This window comes from Mesoplodon bidens, assembly GCF_964165515.1.
Source record: "Mesoplodon bidens genome assembly, chromosome: 8".
Lineage (NCBI taxonomy): Eukaryota > Metazoa > Chordata > Mammalia > Artiodactyla > Ziphiidae > Mesoplodon > Mesoplodon bidens.
In genome coordinates, this window is record NC_138165.1 from 86720896 (window position 1) to 86745231 (window position 24336).

Consider the following 24336-nt stretch of genomic DNA (forward strand, 5'->3'; position numbering starts at 1 on the left):
TATGTTTGTTGGCAATCTGTATATCTTCTTTGGAGAAATGCCTGTTTAGGTCTTCTGCCCATTTTTTGATTGGGTTGTTTGGTTTTTTGATATTGAGCTGCATGAGCTGCCTGTAAGTTTTGGAGATTAATCCTTTGTCAGTCGCTTCATTAGCAAATATTTTCTCCCATTCTGAGGGTTGTCTTTTCGTCTTGTTTATGGGTTCCTTTGCTGTGCAAAAGCTTTTAAGTTTCAATAGGTCTCATTTGTTTATTTTTGTTTCCATTTCTCTAGGAGTTGGGTCAAAAAGGATCTTGCTGTGATTTATGTCATAGAGCGTTCTGCCTATGTTTTCCTCTAAGAGTTTTATAGTGTCTGGCCTTACATTTAGGTCTTTAATCCATTTTGAGTTTATTTTTGTGTATCATATTAGGGAGTGTTCTAATTTCATTATTTTACATGTAGCTGTCCAGTTTTCCCAGCACCACTTATTGAAGAGGCCAGCACTATTATTGATCTTAGATATGGAATGTCTCCATCACCACTGATTTTAATCTGACTTCCTGCTAGGGTCAGATAAAGGGCTGGCTGGTACATCACACTCAGTGTTTACAGTGCTATGCCCTTGGAACTGGTTGATCCCCAGGACTGGCTGATTTTGAGAATCTCTGAGGCAGCTATTTTTAAAGTAAACTTTTTAGTGAAGTCCCACCTACATATTAAAAAGCATACAAAACCTATGTGTACTGCTCAGTAAATTTTCACAGAGTGGACACATCTGTGTAACCACCACCAGTTCAAGAAGAACATTAACAGTACCTTAGAAGCCCTACCTGGGCCCTTGACCAGCCACTACTCTCCCCTATTGGTCACTGCCATTTAAACTTCTAAAGCCAAAAATTATTTTGTCTGTTTTTGAAATGCATATAATTGGTGACATATGCTGGGTACTCTATTGTGTCTGATTTCTTTTTTTCACATAAGTGTAAATCCTCCAGCTTTGTTCTTCTTCTTCAGGATGGCCTGTTCTGTTCTTGGCTATATTCATTTCTATTAGAATCACCTTGTTAATTTCCATAAGAAAGCTTCCACAGCAGTCTTACTTTGAATAAAAAGATCGTTAAAACTGAGGAATTAAAATCTTTAATAAGTCTTCTAATGTATAAAATGGTCTAACCTCCATTAATTTGTGTCCCATCATTCATTTAGGATCTCTTCAATTTTATTCAATAATGCTTTTTAGTTTTCTGTAGCGTTAACCCTCTGGAAGTGTTTGTGTAAGACCGGAGTTATTTATTCTTTAAATATTTAGAAGGGATCACTGGTAGAACTTTCTAGATCTAAAAATTTCTTTATAGGAAGGTTTTTAATTACAGATTTAATTTATGTAATATAATTAAGATTTCTCCAGGGAGCAGATTGGGCAAATTGATTTTTTTCCCCTAGGAATTTGTTAATTTAATCCAAATATTCACATTTATTAACAAAAAGATGTTTATAATATTCTCTTTTTTAATTTATTGAAGTATAGCTGATTTACAATGTTGTGTTAATTTCTACTCTACAGCAGTGATTCAGTCATACATATATACATATATTTTCTTTTTCATATTCTTTTCCACCATGGTTTATCACAGGATATTGACTATAGTTCCCTGTGCTATACAGTAGAACCTTGTTGTTTATCTGTTCTATTTATAATAGTTTGCATGTGTTAATCCCAAACTCCCAGTCCATCCCTCCCCCACATTCCCTACCCTTTGGCAATGACAAGTCTGTTCTCTATGTCTGTGAGTGTGTTTCGTAGATAAGTTCATTTTTGTCATGCTTTAGATTCCACATATAAGTGATATCATATGGTATTTGTCTTTCTCTGTCTGGCTTACTTCACTTTGTATGAAAATCTTGAGGCCCATCTATGTTGCTGCAAGTGGCATTATTTCATTCTTTTTATGGCTGAGTAATATTCCATTGTGTATGTGTGTGTGTGTGTGTGTGTATGTGTATATATATATATATATATATATATATATATATATACACCACATCTTTATCCATTCATCTGTCAGTGGACATTTAGGTTTTTCCCATGTCTTAGCTATTGTAAATAGTTCTGCTATGAACACTGAGGTGCATGAATCTTTTTTTTTTTTTTTTTTTTTTTTGCGGTATGCAGGCCTCTCAATGTTGTGGCCTCTCCCGTTGTGGAGCACAGGCTCTGGACGCTCAGGCTTAGCGGCCATGGCTCCTGGGGCCTAGCCGCTGTGCAGCATGTGGGATCTTCCTGGACCGGGTGACGAACCCGTGTCCCCTGCATCAGCAGGCGGACTCTCAACCACTGCACCATCAGGGAAGCCCTCATGAATCTTCTTGAATTATAGCTTTATCCAGATACATGCACAGAAACGGGATTGCTGGATCGTATGGCAACTCTATTTGTAGTTTTTTAAGGAATCTCCATACTGTTTTCCATAGTGGCTGCACGAATTTACATTCCCACCAACAGTGTAGGAGGATTCTTAACAGGCACCTTTTGTTTCAACATTACTTACAAAAATAGGCAGCTGGTCAGCAGGCTTTCTGACCCTTGTTCAAGAGACGCTCTCTGAAAAACACAAACCAGTCAAAAAATAGGCAAGATCTGAACAGCCACTACGTGGAAGATAATGTGCCATTAGCTAATAAGTATACAAACAGTTCAATCTGTCAAGTCACCAGAGAGTTCATGATCAAATTATCTCACTGACAGCCCAGGAGGCCTTCAGCTGCTTCTCCTAAGAGGCAGGAGGCAGCCATGCAAATTAGATCAGTGATGAGAGCATCTTGGGGCAGCTCTCCTCACCCAGAACGAGGGGGCCATCACTGTCTATTCTTTACTTACATTGAGAGTATTCAAGACCCTCCTTGGAGCCTTCAGATACACGTAAAAACTGTATATCCTGCCATTTAGCAAGTAAGGGAGGCAAGACCGCATCTGGTGAAATCACCAGTAAGATGCAGAGAAAATTTCCAGACCGTCCTTCATGAAGGTTAAATTCTTTCTTCACGAGAGGAGAATTGGACAATGGGATCACAGAGCAGAGGCAGAGAGATTTCCAAAGTCCTTTCTGCTTGGTCAGCTGTCATATGCTTCCCCTGAATATTGCTGATCGCAAACATTTTATTTATTTATTTATTTTAATAGATCTTTATTGGCATATAACTGCTTCACAATACTGTGTTAATTTCTGCTGTACAACAAAGTGAATCAGCCATGTGAATACATATATCCCCATATCCCCTCCCTCTTGAGCCTCCCTCCCATCCTCTCTATCCCACCTCTCTAGGTCATTGCAAAGTACTGATCTGATCTCCCTGTGCTATGCTGCTGCTTCCCACTAGCTATCTATTTTACATTCAGTAGAGTATATATGTCCACACCACTCTCTCACTTCGTCCCAGCTTACCCTTCCCCCTCCCCATGTCCTCAAGTCCATTCTCTGTGTCTACCTCTTTATTCCTGCCCTGCAACTAGGTTCATCAGTACCAATTTTTTTTTAGATTCCATATATATGTGTTAGCATACAGTATTTGTTTTCCTCTTTCTGACTTACTTCACTCTGTATGACAGAGTCTAGGTCCATCCACCTGACTACAAATAACTCAATTTCATTTCTTTTTATGGCTGAGTAATATTCCATTGTATATATGTGCCACATCTTCTTTATCCATTCATCTGTCGATGGACATTTAGGTTGCTTCCATGCCTTGGCTACTGTAAATAGTGCTGCAGTGAACATTGGGATACATGTCTCTTGTTGAATTACGGTTTTCTCAGGGTATATGCCCAGTAGTGGGATTGCTGGGTCATATGATAGTTCTATTTTTAGTTTTTTAAGGAACCTCCCTACCATTTTCCATAGTGGTTGTATCAATTTACATTCCCACCAACAGTGCAGGAGGGTTCCCTTTTCACCACATCCTTTCCAGCGTTTATTGTTTCTAGATTTTTTCATAATAGCCATTCTGACCACTGTGAGGTGATACCTCATTATAGTTTTGATTTGCATTTCTCTGATGATTATTGTTGAGCATCTTTTCATGTACTTCTAGCCCAACTCTATATCTTCCTTGGTGAAATGTCTATTTAGGTCTTCTGCCCATTTTTTAATTGGATTGTTTGCTTTTTTGATATTGAGCTCCATGAGCTGCTTGTATATTTTGGAAATTAATCCTTTGTTCTTTCATTTGCAAATAATTTCTCCCATTCTGAGGGTTGTCTTTTTGTCATGTTTATGGGTTTCCTTTGCTGTGCAAAATCTTTTAAGTTTAACTAAGTCCCATTCCTTTATTTTTGTTTTTATTTCCGTTATTCTAGGAGGTGGGTCAAAAAAGATCTTGCTGTGGTTTATGTCAAAGAGTGCTTTTCCTATGTTTTCCTCTAAGAGTTTTATAGTGTCTGGTCTTACATTTAGGTCTTTAATCCATTTTGAGTTTATTTTTGTGTTTGGTGTTAGTGTTCTAATTTCATTCTTTTACATGTATCTGTCCAGTTTTCCCAGCACCACTTACTGAAGAGGCTGTCCTTTCTCCACGGTATGTTCTTGCCTCCCTTGTTGTAAATTAGATGACCATATGTGTGTGGGTTTATCTCTGGGCATTCTATGCTGTACCATTGATCTATATTTCTGTTTTTGTGCCAGTACCTTACTGTCTTGGTTACTGTAGCTTTGTGGTATAGTTTGAAATCAGGGAGCCTGATTCTTCCAACTCCATTTTTCTTTCTCAAGGTTGCTGTGGCTATTCGGGGTCTTTTGTGTTTCCATACGAATTGTAAAATTTTTTGTTCTAATTCTGTGAAGAATGCCATTGGTAGTTTGATAGGTATTGCCTTGAATCTGTAGATTGCTTTAGGTAGTAGAGTCATTTTCACAATACTGGTTCTTCCAATACAAGAACATGGTATGTTTCTCCATCTCTTTGTGTCATCTTTGATTTCTTTCATCAGTGTCTTATAGTTTTTTTAGTACAAGTCTTTCACCTCCTTAGGCAGATTTATTCCTAGGTATTTTATTCTTTTTATTGCGATGGTGAATGGGATTGTTTCCTTAATTTCTCTTTCTGATTTCTTGTTGGTGGTGTATAGGAATGCCAGATATTTCTGTGCATTAATTTTGTATCCTGCAACCTTACCAAATTCATTGATTAGTTCTAGTAGTTTTCTGGTGGCATCTTTAGGATTTTCTATGTATAGTATCATGTCATCTGCAAACAGTGACAGTTTTACTTCTTCTTTTCCAATTTGTATTCCTTTATTTCTTTTTCTTCTCTGATTGCCATGGCTAGGACTTCCAAAACTATGTTGAATAATAGTGGTGAGAGTGGACATCCTTGTCTTGTTCTTGATTTTAGTGGAAATGCTTTCAGTTTTTCACAGTTGATTATGCTGCTTGCTGTGGGTTTGTCATATATGGCCTTTATTATGTTGAGGTAGGTTCCCTCTTTGCCCATTTTCTGGAGATTTTTTTATCATAAGTAAGTGTTGAATTTTGTCCAAAGTTTTTTCTGCATCTGTTGAGATGATCATATGGTTTTAATTCCTTAATTAGTTAATGTGGTGTATCACATTGATTGATTTGCATATTTTGAAGAATCCTTGTATCCCTGGGATAAATCCCATTAGATAGTGGTGTATGATCCTTTTAATGTGTTGCTGGATTCTGTTAGCTAGTATTTTGTTCAGGATTTTTGCATGTATGTTCATCAGTGATATTGGTCTATAATTTCCTTTTTCTGTGATATCTTTTTCTGGTTTTTGTATTAGGGTGATGGTGCCTTCGTAGAATGAATTTGGGAGTGTTTCTCCCTCTGCAATTTTTGGAAGAGTTTGAGAGGTATTAGCTCTTCTCTTAATTTTTGATAGAGTTCGCCTGTGAAGCCATCTGGTCCTTTTGTTTGTTGGAAGATTTTTAATTGCAGTTTCAATTTCACTACTGTGATAGGTCTGTTTATATTTTCTAATTCTTCCTGGTTCAGTCTGGGAAAATTGTACCTTTCCAAGAATTTGTCCATTTCTTTGTGGTTGTCCATTTTATTTTCATATAGTTATCTGTAGTAGTCTCTTATAATCCTTTGTATTTCTGTGGTGTCAGTTGTGATTTCTCCTTTTTAGTTTCTAATTTTATTGATTGATGTCCTCTCCCTTTTTTTCTCTATGAGTCTGCCTAAGAGTTTATCAATTTTGTTTATCTTCTCGAAGAAGCAGCTTTTAGTTTTATTGACCTTTGTTATTGTTTTCTTTGTTTCTGTTTCATTTATTTCTGCTCTGATATTTATGCTTTCTTTCCTTCTACTGACTTTGGGTATTTTTGTTCCTCTTTCTCTAGTTGTTTTAAGTGTAGGATTAGATTTTTTATTTGAGATTTTTCTTGTTTCTTGAGGTGAGATTGAATTTCTATAAACTTCCCTATTAGAACAGCCTTTGCTTCGTCCCATAGATTTTGGATCATCGTGTTTTCATTGTTATTTGTTTCTATGTATTTTTTAATTTCTTCTTTGATTTCTTCACTGATCTCTTGGTTATTTAGTAGTGCACTGTTTAGCCTCCTATATTTGTGTTTTGTACAGTTTTTTTTCCTGTAATTGATTTCCAATAACATAGTGTTGTGTTCCAAAAAGATGCTTGACATGATTTCAATTGTCTTAAATTTTCCAAGGCTTGATTTGTGACCCAAGATATGATCTATCTAGGAGAATGTTCCACGTGCACTTGAGTAGAAATTGTATTCTTCCTCTTTTAGATGGAATGTTCTGTAAATATCAATTAAATCTATCTGGTATATTGTGTCATTTAAAGATTGTGTTTCCTTATTTATTTTCTGTTTGGATGATCTGTCCATTCATGTAAGTGGCGTGTTAAAATCCCCACTATTATTGTGTTACTGTTGATTTCTCCTTTCATGGTTGTTAGCATTTGCCTTATTTATTGAGGTGCTCCTATGCTGGGTACATAAACATTTATAATTGTTATATCTTCTTCTTGGATTGATCCTTTGATCATTATGTAGTGTCCTTCTTTGTCTCTTGTAGTAGTCTTTATTTTAAAGTCTATTTTATCTGATACGAGTATTGCTCCTCCACCTTTCTTTTCGCTTCCATTTGCATGGAATATCTTTTTCCATTCCTTCACTTTCAGTTTGTATACGTCCCTAGGTCTGAAGTGAATCTCTTGTAGACAGCATATATCTGGATCTTGTTTTTTATCCATTCAGCCAGTCTGTGTCTTTTGGTTGGAGCCTTTAATCCATTTACATTCAAGGTTATTATCAACATGTATGTTCCTATTACCCTTTTCTTAATTGTTTTGGGTTTGTTTTTGTGGGTCTTTTTCTTCTCTTGTGTTTCCCACCTATAGAAGTTTCTTTAGCATTTGTTGTAAAGCTGGTTTGTTGGTGCTGAATTCTCTTAGGTTTTGCTTGTCTGAAAAGCTTTTGATTTCTCCATCAAATCTGAATGAGATCCTTGCTGGGTAGAGTAATCTTGGTTGCAGGTTTTTTCTTTCATCACTTTAAGTATATCCTGCCACTCCCTTCTGGCCTGCAGAGTTTCTGCTGAAAAATCAGTTGATAGCCTTATGGGGTTTCCTTTATATGTTATATTTGTTTTTCCCTTGCTGCTTTTAATATTTGTAGTTTGAATTTAATTTTTGTTAGTTTGATTACTATGTGTCTTGGTGTGTTTTTCCTAGGGTTTATCCTGTACGGGACTCCCTGTGCTTCCTGGACTTGGGTGACTATTTCTTTTCCCATGTTAGGGAGGTTTTCAGCTCTAATCTCTTCAAATATTTTCTCAGACGCTTTCTTTTTCTCTGCTTCTTCTGGGACCCCTATAATTCGAATGTTGGTGTGTTTAGTGTTATCCCAGAGGTCTCTGAGTTTGTCTTCAATTCTTTTCATACTTTTTTCTTTATTGTGCTCCTTGGTGGTTATTTCCACCCTTTTGTCTTCCAGCTCACTTATTCATTCTTCTGCCTCACTTATTCTGTTATTGATTCCTTTTAGTGTATTTTTCATTCAGTTATTGTGTTGGTCATTTCCATTTGTTTGTTCTTTAGTTCTTCTAGATCTTTGTTAAACACTTGTATATTCTCCATGTGTGCTTCCCTTCTCTTTCTGAGATTCTGGATCATCTTTACAATCATTACTCTGAATTCTTTTTCAGGTAGATTACCTATTTCCTCTTTATTTACTTGGTCTTGCAGGTTTTTATATTGCTCCTTCATCTGTGACATATTTTTTTGCCATCTCTTTTTTTTTTTCTTTTTTTTTTAATGAGTGGGATTGTGTTCCTGTCTTACTGGTTGTTTGGCCTGAGGCTTCCAGCACTGGAGTTTGTAGGTTGTTGGGTAGAACTGGGTCTTGGTGCTGAGATGAGGATCTCCGTGAGACCTCACTCTGATGAATATTCCCTGGGGTATGAGGTTCTCTGTTAGTCCAGTGGTTCAGACTCAGAGCGCCCACAGCAGGAGCTTTGGCCCAACCCCCGGCTTCTGAACCAAGATCCCACAAGCCATGTGGGATGGCAAAAAAAAAAAAAGAGAGAACAATTACGAAGTAAAAAATAAAATTAGACTAAGAAACTAACAGATATGTTAGAAAGAATATAAAAATAAAAGTATAGATGAATCAACAGCCAGAAGGTACAACAGTACCACAATAGTAAGAAAGAGGAGGAGGGAAAAGACAAAAACAAAAAAGAAAAGAAAAAAGAAAAAAAGGGGAAAAGGCTTGGCTGTGGGGGGCGGGGCCTAAGTAAGGGTGAGGTTTGGGTGGGGGGCAGGGCCTATGCTTAGGACCCACAGGGCTGGAAAAGGCACTGGGAGCTGTGGGGGGTGGTGCTTAGGCTCAAGGAAGAGAAGGGGCCGGGCATGCCCCCACCTCAGTCTCAGAGGGTGGAGGACCTCACCTGGGAGCCCAGCAGGCTTTCTGGGCTCGAGTGCGTGGGGGAAATGCCCTCCTCTCCTCTCCTGCTGCTCCTGCTCCTCCTGTCCTGGAGGGCCCCTCCCGCCTGCCTTTCCTGATCTCCCCAGCCTCCCTCCTATGCCCCCAAGCACCCATGTGGCCTGGAGGGGGCCTTGAAGGGCAGAGGACTGGCCTGGGAGCTCAGCAGTTTCCCCAGACCCAAGTGGGTGGAACAGTCACCTTCTGCTCCTCTCCCCTCCTCTTGGAGGGCCCCTCCCATCTGCCTCTCCTGATCTCCCTGGCCTCAGGGATGCCTATCCTGTCTGGCCTCCACCTCTCCTCCCCCACTCTGTCCCCCTACATCCTACCAGTTCACTTGGGGGTTCCTCCTGTCTCCTTGGGCGTCAGGGTCCCCCACCAGTGGGCGGCAGGTGCCCTAGTTGTGGGGAGATGCTTTATAATATTTTCTTAAGATCATCTTAAATTTCATGAGATGTACAGTAATGTGCTTTTATCATTTCTGATATTGGTAGGTTTTATCTTTTCTTTCTCTTTTTTTGATCAGTCTTGCTAGAAGTTTATCAGTTTTATTAGTCAAAGAACCATTTTTTGGCCAGGTTCAAGAATAACAAGGGAAGGTTTACAGTTCATATTTGTGCCCTGACTCATATTAGTATAAAGAGGAATATCAGGGATTTTCAATGAATCTTGAGAGAGATCTGGATATTCTGTTCAGACAGCACCTATTTTTTTTTTCTGAAAACTTTGAAGAGTATGAGGTATTGTTAGCCGAGTTTGAGAGCGGTACATTGTTACTGTTATTTACATTTGTCTCAGATTAAGCAGGGCCTCTCATTCCTAAGGAAACGCATGGCAGCCCCGCCTAGAGGTTCGATTGGTCTTTTCTGTGTAGACTTACTTTATGTTCTCCATTCAATGTGGCACATGGTCTCACACAGTTTAGGTGTTGGGGTGGGAACTAGTTTCATGAAGGATAGAATCATTCAGAAGATTACTCTGTGCAGATTTGACTAAACTTGCAGCTCTAGGAATGCTACTGCCTTTTTAGGAAGGCAACTTAAGAAGTTATCATCTCAAGGCCCTTCATTTCTTTTCTTAAAATAACCATATCATTTAAATCAACTGAGTTCTTTTCTGGAATACTACTTGGGAAGTCTAGAAGATATGAGGATTTGAGCCAGATCAAGCCACAAGTGAAGAGCTAGAATAGCCCAAAAGCTGAAAACAAATGAGTTTGTAGAGAGGGAAATGAAGTGCTACAGTGGGTTTCAAGGCCCAGTTGAAGGATAGAGGCCAGGGTGGAAGATGCAGAAATGTTTTCATGTTCCATGTAGGTGGGCTGGAGTTAAAGACATCCCACAGCTGTCAAAGGCCAGCCAAATCCTTTGGGATGGAGCTTCTCATTAGTTTCTGTTCTTCTCCTGGCTCCTTCTACAACATAAGAGCTGAAAAAATAATACATTTTAATTTCAGAATCTTCATTTGAAAATATTTGGGAATCAGACACTCCCCGATAATTGTTTCAATTTTTGAAGAGCACTTAACCTTGTATTATTTCAAAAAGAACTTTCTGTCAAGTGTGATTCCAGGGAGCAAAAGAAGCCAAGTACATAAAGGCTTGTAACTCTTTGTTCTCTTGTGGGAATTATTATTCTCTGTGGAATTATTGTGATTTTAAGACCCATTAAGGAAAGTTGACATTCTGACTTTTCATCTTCCACCCCACATCGTTGTTCACAGTTGGTCTGTACCCTGGTTGCCTGGTTGAGCTTCAGTGATGTCTGTGTTCCAGGTCATGATCTTGCTGTGCAATCAGCAAAGCTTCATCTGCACCCACGTTGACTACTGCCACCCTCACTGCTACCTGCACCACAGCCGCTCCTGTGCCCGGCTTGTCAGGGCCATTAAGCTGCTCTACGGAGACTCTGTGGACTCCCTCCGAGAAAGCAGCAGCATCAGCAATGTGGCTCTCCGGGGCAAGAAGCAGAAAGAGGTGAGCGAATGATCACATGATAATATACCAATGATAGGGAAAATGATGTCCTAACAATCTTTTCTCTGGAAATGCAAACTTCAGCCCACTGCAGTTTCATAAACCAGGCTACAGATCTGTGTGATCTCGAGCAAAATTAGAAGATGGGTACAAAAAAGACAAGTGCCAAAAAAAAAAAAAAAAAGACAAGTGCTTTGTCTTCATGTCCATGAGCAAACATGGGCTCAACTCTTTTCCCAGGCTTATTTCTACAAATAAATATGAACTCAAAGGGGCACTGGTGATAAGTAGGTTGCTGTGGTAGGAAGAATAATGTCCCCCCAAAGATGTCCGATTTCTAATCCCTGGAACCTGTGAATATGCTACCTCACCTGGCAAAAGGGATTTTGCCTATGTGAGTAAATTAAGTAGCTTATAATGGGGAGATTATCCTGGATTAGCCAAGTGTGCTGAACGTACTCAGAGGTAGAGATGGAGATGTGATGACAGAAGCAGAGGTCAGAATGATGTAGGGCAGTGAGCACAGGCAGCCTCTAGAAGCTAGAAAGGGCAAGGAAATGGATGATTCCCCAGAAACTCCAGAAGGAACATAGCCCTGCCAATTCATTTTAGACTTCTGACCTAGAGAACTGTTAAGATAATAAATTTGTGTTATTTTTTTGCCAGGAAGATTTTACTGATTTGTTACAGCAGTAATAGGAGACTGATACAGTTATAGCTTAAGAAATAAGCAATAAATGGCCCAACTGTTCACTGATAAATAATAGAGTCAAATCAGACTAAAGGAAACTTCTTCAAGAAACTATTACATTTTCTAAGCATTCAGCTGCACTTTCCTGAAAACTGAACAGCTGAGCTGGCCAGGGCTACCATGCTTCTGCCAGGGAAGCCCTGAGTTACCCATCTGCCCCTGAACAGGCATGATAGCCAAGATGCTCCACTGCATGCCGCTGGCCGCCCCTGCAGCTGCTTCTCACGAGAGCATCTGCCAAGAGATTTTTATATAATCCCTATTCATTTCGATAAGCATTCATTGTGCACCTGCTATTGGCACAATATGAGGTCAGATATTCTTGGAGAAATAAAAAAATAATTAAGCAGGAGTAGAGGATATTTCTGTTGATACTAAAGAGTTTGTGAACCAGGTTTGGTGGGGTGGGAGGATGGCAATAAAATACAAATCAAGCTAGAGAATATAAACAATAACAAAAAATGCACAGTTGAGTTGTATATCAATCTGTAATGCTTTAGCACTCACAAAAGGGATTTATTTAATTATGATTTTTTAAATTATGCAAGCAATATGGGTATATGGAAGAAATTTTGGCTAATACAAGAGCTCCTAAAGAGATCCTAAAGAAAAAAAAAATATGTGTCTCATGCATATCATAAGTGTGCTAATTTGCCTTCTGGAATATGACCTTTTAGTATTTTCTTCGAAGCATATGTATGAGAGTATAAGGTAGGTATACATCATTGACAAAGTACTTTTTGATTCTTGCAAATCTTGTGCAGGGGATACTCTTCATCACATTTTACAGATGAAAATGTTGAGGTTCAGAAAGATGGGATTGTCCACAGTTCACATCTAGAACAGCTAGACTTTAATTTATAAACATGGAATTTCAAAGTCAGGGCTTTTTCAACTAGACTCTATTGCATCTCCTGGTATTCAAACTACACAAATTCTGAAGGGAAATCAGGTGGGGAAACTACATGAACTGCTAAATGATGACATAAAAAGAAAAATATGTATGAGTATATATGTTTGTATGTGTATGCATGTACCTAGACATGCAGTTATGTTTGAGATACATGTATGTACATACATGTATCTCAAATATAAATGACATTACATACAAAGAAAACCTATTTTTATTTAAGTAAGTTCTCCTTCACATAAAAATTCCCTTAACTTTAGAAGAAAACCATATATGTTGAAAATTGTAAAAATACGCCAACCTAGTGTCCATTGTTCATCATACACACGCTGAGATTTCTTACTTCCATACCTTTGCTCCAGCTGTATCTTCACCTGTAATCTACACGTGGCTGAACCCAAACATCCTTCAAGATCCAACTCGAGTGCTACCTCCTTCTTTTCTGATCTCCCTAGCCTTTACCACAGGGCATACTGCAGGTGGATGATTAATGACATTTTCTATTCCTTCTTCCTCTAAACTACAATGATGGTTTACTTGTGCTTTTCACATCCTTCATTCAATTATTCATTCATTCATTGATCCATCCATCCATGCGTCTATTCAGCAAATTTTAAAGAGATTCTGGACCATGCTGTGTCCATACTGTGTTGGGTATAATAATGGCCAAAGAGATATGGCCCTACCCTTGTAAGATGCACACAGTCTAGTCTAGAGACAGAAATTAATCAAATAAACATCCCAAGTTGATGTAAAATTGCAACAATGACAAGCACAATGAAGGAGAAGCACTCTGTGCTGAGAGATCTTATGAATAAGACTTTGAGCCAAGGATGGTGGTTGGAGCACGGAGGACCGTGGTGCCTGATGAGGCTGCACAAGCAGGTAGAGAGCAGACCAGGTTGAGCCTCTGAGGCCTTGGGAAGGATCTTAGTCTTTATCCTGTGAATAGTGACAAGCACTGAGAGGTTTTAAAGATCGCTCTGCCTGCAAAGTGGGGCTACTTACATCCCTATTTCTCTTCTCAATTATAAAGCTTCTTGAGAACTGAGGCAGTCTTACACATTTTGTATCCTGTGTGATACCTAACAGAGCACCTCACTATGGCAGAGAGACTATAATATTGAATGAGTGAGTGGGCTATAGAGTTCTGTGGTATTTCATGAGTGCCTTTCACCTCTGGCCCATCCAGGACACTGGCCTGAAGCAGCAGAAAAGGTTACCAACCTTACATGTTGCTTACATTTTTGAAAGGGAAAGTAAAGCAAGAGTATAAGTGTTCCCTAACCCTCACACATTTAAATTAGTCATGCAGGTGGAGAGCTGAAAAGATGTATAGAGTCTTCTGTGATAAACATTTTATTTCCAAAATGCAAGCCTCCTGTTCAAGCTTCTTTTGTATTCTCTCATGATGTTTCCATTTGCCTGTTCTGAATCTGTCGCATAAATGAACAATGCCCACATTTTCAGAGCCCAAATGAAAACAGAGTAGGCAATAAATCAAGAATAAGAACAGTGATTCTGATTAAAATCGAGACTTATGAGCAATTGGTATTTCATTCGTGTTTCCTTTTTAATTGGTTTTCATGGCAGAATATATTTGTGGCAGCTAGTACATTTTGTAACCCCTCTAACTCTGATCAATCTGCTAATCTACATTTCAGTGCTCAGAGACTCACTGTACATTCTGTTAGTCTGTTTTAGTGCACTTCCAAATTTGAGAGGTTTAGATAAGCTGTCATTATATATATCACCTTCACCAAAAGGTGAATTCACCAAAGAATTCTTTGATTTTTCCTGTATATCTGTACCTTGTCTAATGCTATGTTCTAAACATAGTAATGTGCAATTAGTGCTTGCTGATGGAAATGGGTAGATAAAACATTTTTTCCTTTCAGCCAGAAAGGAGAGGTAACTAAAAGGTTATATGTACCCAAAAAAAGAAAGAGCATAGTGTCCATAAATTTTGTGAAGCCAGTGTAAATGGCAAGAAGCCACCTGATTTCCCGCAGGACTAATATTTTTCTAAAACTATGGAAAACACAGCTGTGAGGCCAAGCCCAAGCCCTAGGTCTTGATTTCATTGGTCAGAATTACTCTTCACTATGACATACATAACTCCTATGTCAAAGATGTATGAGACACAAAGGGTCTGGGTTACCTCTGGGGAAATACTATACTTCTATGGGCATGTTTCTTTCCAGAAACATGAGGCAATCCCTTTCCCAAAGAACCCAGTAGGCTGACTCCAATTGTCCCAAATTTTAAATACCTCATTATTTTCACAGTGTTATCATCATTTATCACATGTATCTCCTTTTCTACTTATCTTGAATTTTCATTTGTTTGCTAGCTGTCTCTCCTGGTAAGATACACTCTCCAGCAGGGCCAGTATCATGGGGGTTTTGCTCCTCAGCATATCCTCAGAATTTAGCCCTGCTCCTGGCGTATGGTTAATTCTTAATAAACATACTTGAATTACTAAATGAATAAGTAAAATTTTTACTTAAACTAATTACGTATTATGCCTCTGTGTGAAAAATATTTTGTTGTGAGTAATAGAAACCCATCGAAATTTGTTCAAATAATTAGAGTTTCTTCAAAGGATTAGCAGAATCTCATGAAACCAAGGACAGGTGGGAAACACAGTCAAGCTTCAAAGGAATGAGATCCAAAGCTGCTGTCCATCTCAGGGTGGACAGAGTCTCTCATCCCTGCTTCTTTCTGCATCATCTCTGTCTGCTGACTCATCTCTGTCCCCTGACCAGCAACCCCTGCTTTATTCATCTTGTACTTAGACTGAAGTCTCAAGGTTGCATCATCATTTCTCAGCCCCAGTTACCATCACTAAATGAATCAGACTCGGTCCCCTAATTCCCTAGGACAGGAATTTGATGGGACCAACCCCTCCTCTTTCTGATCCAAACACCACAAGTGATAATTCCCTGGACAGTTAAAGGATTGGTTTTGCACACAGATTTTATCCGTAGTGGTCAGGATGAGGACAAGAAAGAGGGAGCCAATTATAATGAATATGTCCAAGATATATAAATAGAAGAAAATTACAGTAGTCCAAGTTCTACACCATCCCATAGCAAGCATGTCCCAGTATCCCTGCCAGCTCTTGGGACTGTATAACGTCCTCCCACTGACCATAGCTGCCTCTGGTAGATCGACTCAACAATGAGTGACATCCTCTGTTAGTGATCAATTCTGTCCTTCAGTCTTTGGTTACTAGTTTTGGGTTTCTTTGCAGTCCCTGATTGATGTGTGTTTCCAACCACCACCTACATCTCACAGTCCAGTGAAATTTCTAATTCTTCAGGAACCACTAATAACCAATAAATGCCTTCAGAACCAGCCTCCTACTCCATCCATTTCCTTACTCTCTTCTAGCCAAGTTTTACACCACGTTACCAAAGCAAAAAGCAACTGATGATAATGTTGTTAGTCTGAGTCAGGGTCACACCAGTAGAGGACTTTAGAGACCTCACATAGGGTACCCAAGTGCCCATCACATGTGTACCCATCTTTAATACCTGTTTTCAGGCCTGAACAAGTCACTCAAGAAGAGTTCCTAGCCCATCACCCTAGTGTAAAAGGCTTTCCAATTCCCTTCCCTTTCCACTAAAACAAACATCCTAATTATCTTGAAGCCAGCAGAACACACCAGGCTTCTTAAGGAAGCATGCTAGGATATTAAATATTTGATATTTGAGAAGCTTGACTTATACCTTCTGTCCCCAGCAGACAGGATTAAACAGAAGCCTACATTTCACAGAGTGTGAGAAACAGGCATAAATGTTTGCCCTTTTTCCTCTGAGTATTTTTCTGTATCTGCTTGCTTAAAATTCCTATAAATTAATCAAAAGTATTGTTCAAAGGTAACCCTGAAAAGATAAAATGTCCAGCCAAAGGAGAAAGCAATATAATATTTTAAAAATTTAAAAATCAATTTTAAAATAACTCTAACGACCTGGGGAATATTCATCATAAAATCACAGTGAAATGAAATGTTTAAAACTGTGTACCACATATATAGCATCATCACAGCTTTGCTAAGATGCATAGGGGGACAAAGGGCTGAAAGGAACCAAATAATGGCCATCACTGAGTTGAGGATTATAAGGATTTTTATTTTCTTCTTCATAGTATTTTTTTGTATTTTCCAGGTATTCTGCAATTTACATTTTTTAAAATAAATAGAATAAAAGAAGAAAGATGCCACTTTTTAAATACCTTGATTTTTTACAAAGTCAGATACACCCCTATATTTATATGGAAAATGATTGCCATATATGATTTTAGAAGTTTTCAAATTATATAAAATAAGCATGATATTTATGCTATATTTTGCTTCTACATTCTCAGGGGGGAAATAAAGCATTGCAGGATTTCTCTCCCCAGATGATATTTATTCCCAAGCAGGATTTCTCTCCCCAAATGATATGTGTTCCCAAGTATGTGCCTCCGCCTTTTTTTGTTTTTTTTTTAATCTTTAGAAAACACAGCAAGAGCTCTGATTCATTTGTTTCCAAATAGATTCGTTTAAAAGTTCATTCCATACTGGTCACATAACAGATGCATTGTCTTGGGTCTTTTTGTCAGAGTTTTGAAAGACTTTCTTGGAACATGCATGTACTTTTGAGATTTGCCTTTTCTTTCCAAATATCTCCATCTATAACACTGTGAAGCTCTGTTCAGAAATTCGTAAGGAGTTCAGTTGTTTTCCCTTGGCACTGAGGGAGAGAGTGTTTCATTGACATGTCACTGGAAAAACAGATGAGCATTTATACTGTGTAAAGGGATGGATTCCCTGTTTGCACAGCCTGGAGTGCAAAACTGGAGGCATCAGGACTCAGGATAAATAAACAAGGGCCTGCCACCACTGGAGCAATCATTCCCCCAGCTGCTCTGTCCACTCCATTCCTTGGCACTTAGAGAGTCAGGGGAAGAAAATGTCTCCTCCGTGTGTATGCAGATGTCAGGCCTATTCTGGACCCTGGTTGAGGGGACAATTTGAAAGAAGAGCTGCTGCCTCCAATAGACAAGTATGGGTTTTAAAAAAAACAAAAACAAAACACTTTACCTGGATGATGGATGCTATGAACTCATACTTCGTTGATGAGTCTTTTATCTTTCACTTCCTAACACTCCTCTGTGAAACATTTTCTCTTCCAAATAATCAACTTGTAACATCCAACCCTTTAAAGGGATTATCAGAGAGAGTGGCTTTTAACTGGCAATATTTAAAAAGATTTGTGTTTTTAACAGCTTGGTGGAATATAATTAGCCCTGAAATGGAAATCAGGAGATCCTGTCCTTTCCTTATTCTACTAATAACCAGCTTTGCAATTTGGTCAAGCTACTCCACCTCTCTGGGTCCTGGTCTCCTCAGTGGTAAAAGAGGAGTTTGTTGCTAAATACTCCTAAGCTAACTTTTCTTTACAAAATTAACTGCTTTTATCACTTTCAGAAAGTGCAGGCCCATAAAAAGTCCTTACTGAAATCATCTGTTGCATTAGAACCAGTTGGTTGTTTGGAGAATTTGGAGGAGAACAGCACCGTTGGGTTTTGAGAGAACACAACGCTCTTCATCACTTATCTTATATTCTTTCCAGTGCTCAGATAAATCATGCCTGAGGACACCTTCTCTGAAAAAGAGAGTTTCAGATGCCAACCTAGAGGGGAAAAAGGACTCTGGGATGTTGAAATACATCAGACTACAGGTACTGATGCATGGATCAGAAATGTTCACGGAGCAGTAATAAGGAGGGAACTCCAGATATCCTGTTTACTAATGTTTGGGACATACAATGACAACTGGCACAATGTTGGCATAAAGGCCCCTCTAATTTGGTGAGCAAGAGTGCTACCAAGTATGCAAGGAAAAATCCCTTCTTGCTGGACAGCCAACTTCCATAGAGACAAGGCTTGGGGAGCTTGGCTAGAACCATGCCTCTTCCCACTCTCTCCACTCTAATGGAGCCAGCTTCCCACCAATGTGTGGTAGCGACGCTCATAGGTCTTGGAATGAGACAGTCGGGATTCAAATCCTATACCTGCTGCTCTGGCTCTGGGACCTTGGGCAAGTTAACTTAATTTTTCTCAGTTTTAGTTGCCTAATCTCTAAAATGGGGATTTTAACACTAGACCCATCTCAAAGAATTATTGCATGGATTAAAAAATATAGTATATTTAGCTACTTATCCAGTGCTTGACACAGTTATATTGTTATTACAACCTAAACTCTAAATCATAATAAATTTCCCAGGGGAAGAGAAAAAAAAGTTCCATGTTTTTCTAGAAAGTGTTTTAAATGATGGTTAAAGACCTAGACTTGCCGCAAACCTACATTTATCACCAAAATTATTTGAAATAATGGATTAAATGGGATTTTGTTGGCTGACCTGGAGCAATAACTGCAATGTATAATGTTTTGAAGGGAAAATGCCATCCAAGTTCACTGGCTTAGAAAACTAACTTTCTGAATGGAACTCCTTTATAAATTAGAGGCTGATCACAGGTTCCAGTGGAAATCAACTTCTAACAGGAAGGAAGATAAGATGCTATGAAAGTCCACCAGGACTTTAAACACAAAGATATATTGGCTGGAGTCCTTCTTTCTCACAGAGCTATACTTATTCTACAGTTTATTCCCTAGGTGTTTGCAAATTAATTTTTGTGGTGAAAGTATTATAAAATTAATACAATTTGGGAGTAATTATACATCAACTAATAGGGTATAAAGCTTATTATACATCATGCCAATAAATACGCTCCCACTTTAGAACGTATTTTAAGGTCATTTAAGGAAAGCAGAGAGAGGGGAAGTGACACTTAACACTCTAGAGGAGTACAGCAATCAGTGTCTTCAAAGATTTTATGACATCATTTCCATCTTTTCCCAGGTGATGAGCCTGTCGCCTGCTCCCTTATCTCTGCTAATCAAGGCAGCACCAATTCTGACGGAGGAGATGTATGGAGACATCCAGCCAGCTGCCTGGGAGCTCCTGCTCAGCATGGATGAGCACATGGCGGGGGCAGCAGGTAAAGAAAAACTACCTGGGACTCTGGTCCTGCTGCCACTAATCCCAGCGTTTAAACGAGAGAGGCACATTCATTCTATTTTCACCCTTAGGTCAGATTGCTAGCAATGGCTGGACCTCTCGACAGAGCTGTGCACTAAACAGAAACAGGCCTAGGTTCTGTGTGCACCCTTTTCATGTCACTGTATAGTTTGCACAAGGGCAGCATGTCTCTCCCAAGATGTTACCAAATTATAGAGAATGATTTCCCCCAGAACCTACATTTTCACTATGTTTCACAAAAGATAAAATTCTTTTTGTGCGTTGTGACTTCCCAGATTGACCATGAACGACCATCATTAATTTTATTAAATTTTATGTGAGTAATAGTCTGTGTTTAAATCACAATATCAAAATAAATTTGTGAAATTTAAGTGACGTGTCCAAAGCCATATAGCTAACAAATGGTAGAGGTAAAATCTGGATTCGTCATCGTTTTCCACTTTTTGTGCATATTCCTTTACTTTATAGTTATTTTAATTGAAAATGCACATGGTTAAAATTCAAATAATATAAAAGTGTATGAAGTTTAAAAGTATCACCCTCTCCCATGACTCCCAGTCCTCTTTCTCAGAGGTGACAATTTTTAAATTTCCCAGGAAACCTCTAGGGTAAACTATGCATATATATATATATATATATATATATATATATATATATATGTAACATTTCCTTTTTCACACAAATAGGACATACCATAAAGACTTCTGCATTTTGCATTTTGCATTTTTGTCTAGGAGACTTTTTAAAGAGTTTATTTGAGCGAAAATTGATTCCAATCAGGCAGTGCCAAGCTAGAAGTGGTTAGGAGCACTCCACCAAGAGTAGCTCAGGGAGAGACTTTTATAGAGAAAAGGCAGAAGCAAAGAAAGGCAATTATTAATTGTCTGTAACGTAAAGCCTAGTTGGCTGTTTGTGATTGGTTACCCTTAGCATTTTGATTTGTAACCTTGAGGTGTTTATAGGCATAGATTTTGGTTTGCTTATGTAAGCTGCCATGGCATTAGAGCCACCTCAGTCTAATGGTCTCCTTTTAAAACAACTTAACAATTTCCCCCTTTTGGTCATCCTCTCCTATGTGAAAAATTGACCAAAAATTTAGTATTAATGCCACTCTTTGTCGCCATCAGAGTTAAGTTTCTCTTGTCTCATTGTGAAACTCATAGGTTATGATGTCATGTCCGTGGAAGAATTGTTTTGCTGTTCATCTCGTTGTTCATCTTGTTTCTGTTTCTCCAAGCACAGTAAGACCAGCTAATGTACTGCTGATGGCTGTGAACATGCATTTAAGACCTTTGAGAGAATATAGCACACCACAGAGACTACAGTGATAACTATTAGGAGGATAATATCAAGAGACTAAAGTGTACTCCTTAGCCAGGGCCCCAGTGAACCAAACTAGCTGGTATCAAATAAATCAAAGGATGTACCTGTTTAACCAAGTGGCTTGTTTGTTAATTTTCTGTATTTGCTACAATACTAGAGATATTGATCAAGGCGCAGCAGGAGACATTTGCTATGGCACATGTTCAGCCAATAACTAATCTAAAGCAATTCTATTATCTAAATTTACCTTAGCAAGAAAATCTTGGGACTTTGGTTGTTCAGCTACGGCCTTAGCAGTAGATTCATCAACAGTTGCCAGAGTTAAGGAGCATTATCTTCCTATGCATTAACAGAGAAAAAATGCAAGTAGTGAATAGGCAAAAGGAATAAACATTTCATATTGGTGTTAAAGACCTTGATCTGCAATCTTGGGAGACAGCTGTCTACCACGAGATGCCATCTGCGTCTGAGTAAGGACCTCCTTAGTCAATTTTAATTTTAGGTCTCCAGCTGGTATGCAGTTCCAAGAGTTTGGAGAAGCCCTTTTTAACTGAGGGATGTGGACCCAAGGTTCAATTCCATGAAGTTTTCTAAGTAGTTTTAATTGTATATATTGATTAGAATTCTTAATACTTAGAACTGTTTTTTCCTAGTGAAACTAAGATGTAAGCAATTGTGGAGTGTCTGTTATGCTAGCATTCTGTGGGTTGGCAAATTTATAAATACATTTCACGATTTCTGGAAGTATATTCTTTCTCAGTAAATTTTTCATTGTGGCACAAAACTTGTTTAGTAATAAACCCAAATATCTTTAGTGCCTCTGAAAAGGAAGCCAAAAGTAGATAAAGCTATGTTCAGTAATTAATGTTTCAGTATTGTATCTTATTTGGAAATGATCTAGATATTCAGTGAATATCCATCATTTAACTTATCTCAGCATAACTTTGTTTCAAGTTACCAAAAAGATTTTAGAAACTATTTTTAAGTAGACATACCATAAAGCATAATGTTGAAAATTTATAAACTTTTTACTTTTTTAAAAAGTAAACTTTTATTTACATCTATTTAATTTATTTGTTCTTAACAATTATGTTTAGAATATTCACGAAAATTTCATGAGACATTAAATAGATAACCATCATTTTAAGTTATTTTTCTTTCTGACAAATTCTATAACATGAGTTTATTTGACTTTTAGTAAACCTAGGTAGGATAAAAGTATTATATTTAATGCTAATAACTCTAAAGACGTACCTATTTTGATTAAACCAACAAACTTAAACCACCTTTTATTTACTGAAGATTATCCTAGATCAAATGAACTTGAAACAAATTTCTGTTAGTTTCTGGATTTCTGAGAGTATACTTGATTTATGTAAATGCTTGTTTTGTCTTTAAGCCAATTAATAGAGCTCTTTACACATTAATTTTGGCAATACCATCCAAAGGTAGAAAAATATCACAGATCTACAACATATGAACAGAGATATACATAAACATACAGACAGATGCAGAAATCTTATAGCTTTAGTTTTAAATTTTTAGCCATGAGACAGGTATGATAATGCAAAACTGACTAGTTTATAAAAGAACAGTTGGATCTAAATTGTGTTTCTGGCAGATAAAATAAGTTAAGGTTACCTGCTCAGATAGCTAAAACTTTTACTAATATTTGTGGAACAGACTTTTAAGATTTTTCATTCACTTAATTTCCAAAACAGCTCCCTTCTTTTTCTGATAAGAATTACTTCCCTGAAGTTTACATTTCCAGAGATGGCTTTGGGTTCCTAGAGAAGACCAGGTAGAACGTTTATATCTCAAAGGCACAGAGAAAAGATATAAATTTCTCCAAAAAAGGCTTTTGTTTCCTAAATCCATTTTTTTTAACAATATCTGCAAGCCTTTTGAGGTAAATAGGGGAAATTTGGGGATAGGTAAAAAGGATAGGTGGGCTTTGAGTTGTTTCTAGAGCCACATTTCTGTTCTTACAAAGACTTAGTGTGTTAGACAGTTGTTTTTAATTCCTTGAAAGATTGGGTTGCAGCCTGAATATCAAGATGCTGACCCAACCATCCAACTACATTATTCTTAGTTTACTTCTTTATATCAGGGAGAAGAGCTTTAAGATGGAAATCAGAAGATTCCTGCGTTCTAGAGCTGTGTGTCTTTGGAACGCTTCAGTAAATCCTTCTACAATGGCTTCAGGACGTTTTTTGTTCCCTCTGGGTACATATTTTATTTTAGGTTAGGGGAGAAGGCCTAAAAAATAGTTCCTATCAGGCTCTGAATATCAGCTTCCAATTTGGTCAACTTCTGACTATAGAGCTAATTTAAAAAAAAATTTTTTTCAAATATCTTGTCAGGTTTGAGCGAGACAAACAGTAAATATTCCTGGCAGTATTGAACTACCCCATGAGCACGACATCCAGAGCCACTCCCAAAGATAGCCAAAAGAAAGAAGGACTTAGACAATTCCCCTGAGAGCTGGCAATGGTAGGACCCTAGCCACAAATGGAATGTAACCCACATTTCTGCCTGGCTATATTTTTGAGTTCCCCAACCTGATGATTTCCAAGCTAAGTTCTCAGGACAAAAAATGAGATGGACAAGAAGGCAATAGCTGTCCCTGGGAGAGAAAGGATCAATAACCTTTTTTTTTTTTTGGTAATTTGGAAAGGAAGCGGCAATGTGAAATTTTACCTTCTTCTCTCAACCAGGCACCACAGGTAGAGGTCTGGGGGAGCTGACATTAGTAAAAATTCTTACTCTTTGCCGGCTTCTGCGTTTTCCCAGGATGATGTCTGCAGGCTCCAGAGTGAGGGAGGCATTCCAGTGGGTCTCATCCTGGTCACCAGTAACTGTAAGGAGGAAAAATAATTTTCCCTCGACCCTTAATAGTGAGTGCCTGGCTGAAATACTTTTTCCTCTAGGATAACTCATAAATGGATAGGCTTATTTAAGATGGTTTAAAGTTCTCCACTGTGGCCAATGTAATTCAAGATTACCTTTGGTATAGTTAACCTACTTGTTCAGCCTTAAAAAAAATAAAAATAAAAATTCTGTTCACCTGAGACCTCACACTAGACTCAGTCCAGTTTTAAGTCAGACCCAGTCTGACCCTGGATCCAGTCTGGTTTCTAAATTGGAACCAGTCCATTCCTGAGCCCAGTCTGGTTTTTAAGTCTGACTCATTCCAACTCCAGCCGGTTTCTGGACCCAGCATGAAAAAGAAAGGCTCAAATAAAGTCTGCAAGCTCATAACACAAAAACTTCAGTGCTAGGATGTGAGAGGGTCTTATCCATGACCTCCGAGGCAGCGAGAAAGCAGC

At 38.3% G+C, this 24336-nt stretch overlaps 1 protein-coding gene across 5 annotated transcripts in view; it reads left to right on the plus strand.

The window, feature by feature from the left end:
- Window positions 1-24336, plus strand: part of UNC80 (unc-80 homolog, NALCN channel complex subunit) — a gene marked incomplete at both ends in the record, with an annotated part of 248689 nt that overhangs the window by 142109 nt on the left and 82244 nt on the right. For all 5 annotated transcript variants that reach the window (XM_081242187.1, XM_081242190.1, XM_081242188.1 and 2 more), the window contains 3 exons: window positions 10732-10932; window positions 18215-18322; window positions 19505-19643. In XM_081242187.1, the coding sequence (XP_081098313.1) occupies window positions 10732-10932; window positions 18215-18322; window positions 19505-19643 (448 nt within the window). The remainder of the gene's footprint in view (window positions 1-10731; window positions 10933-18214; window positions 18323-19504; window positions 19644-24336) is intronic.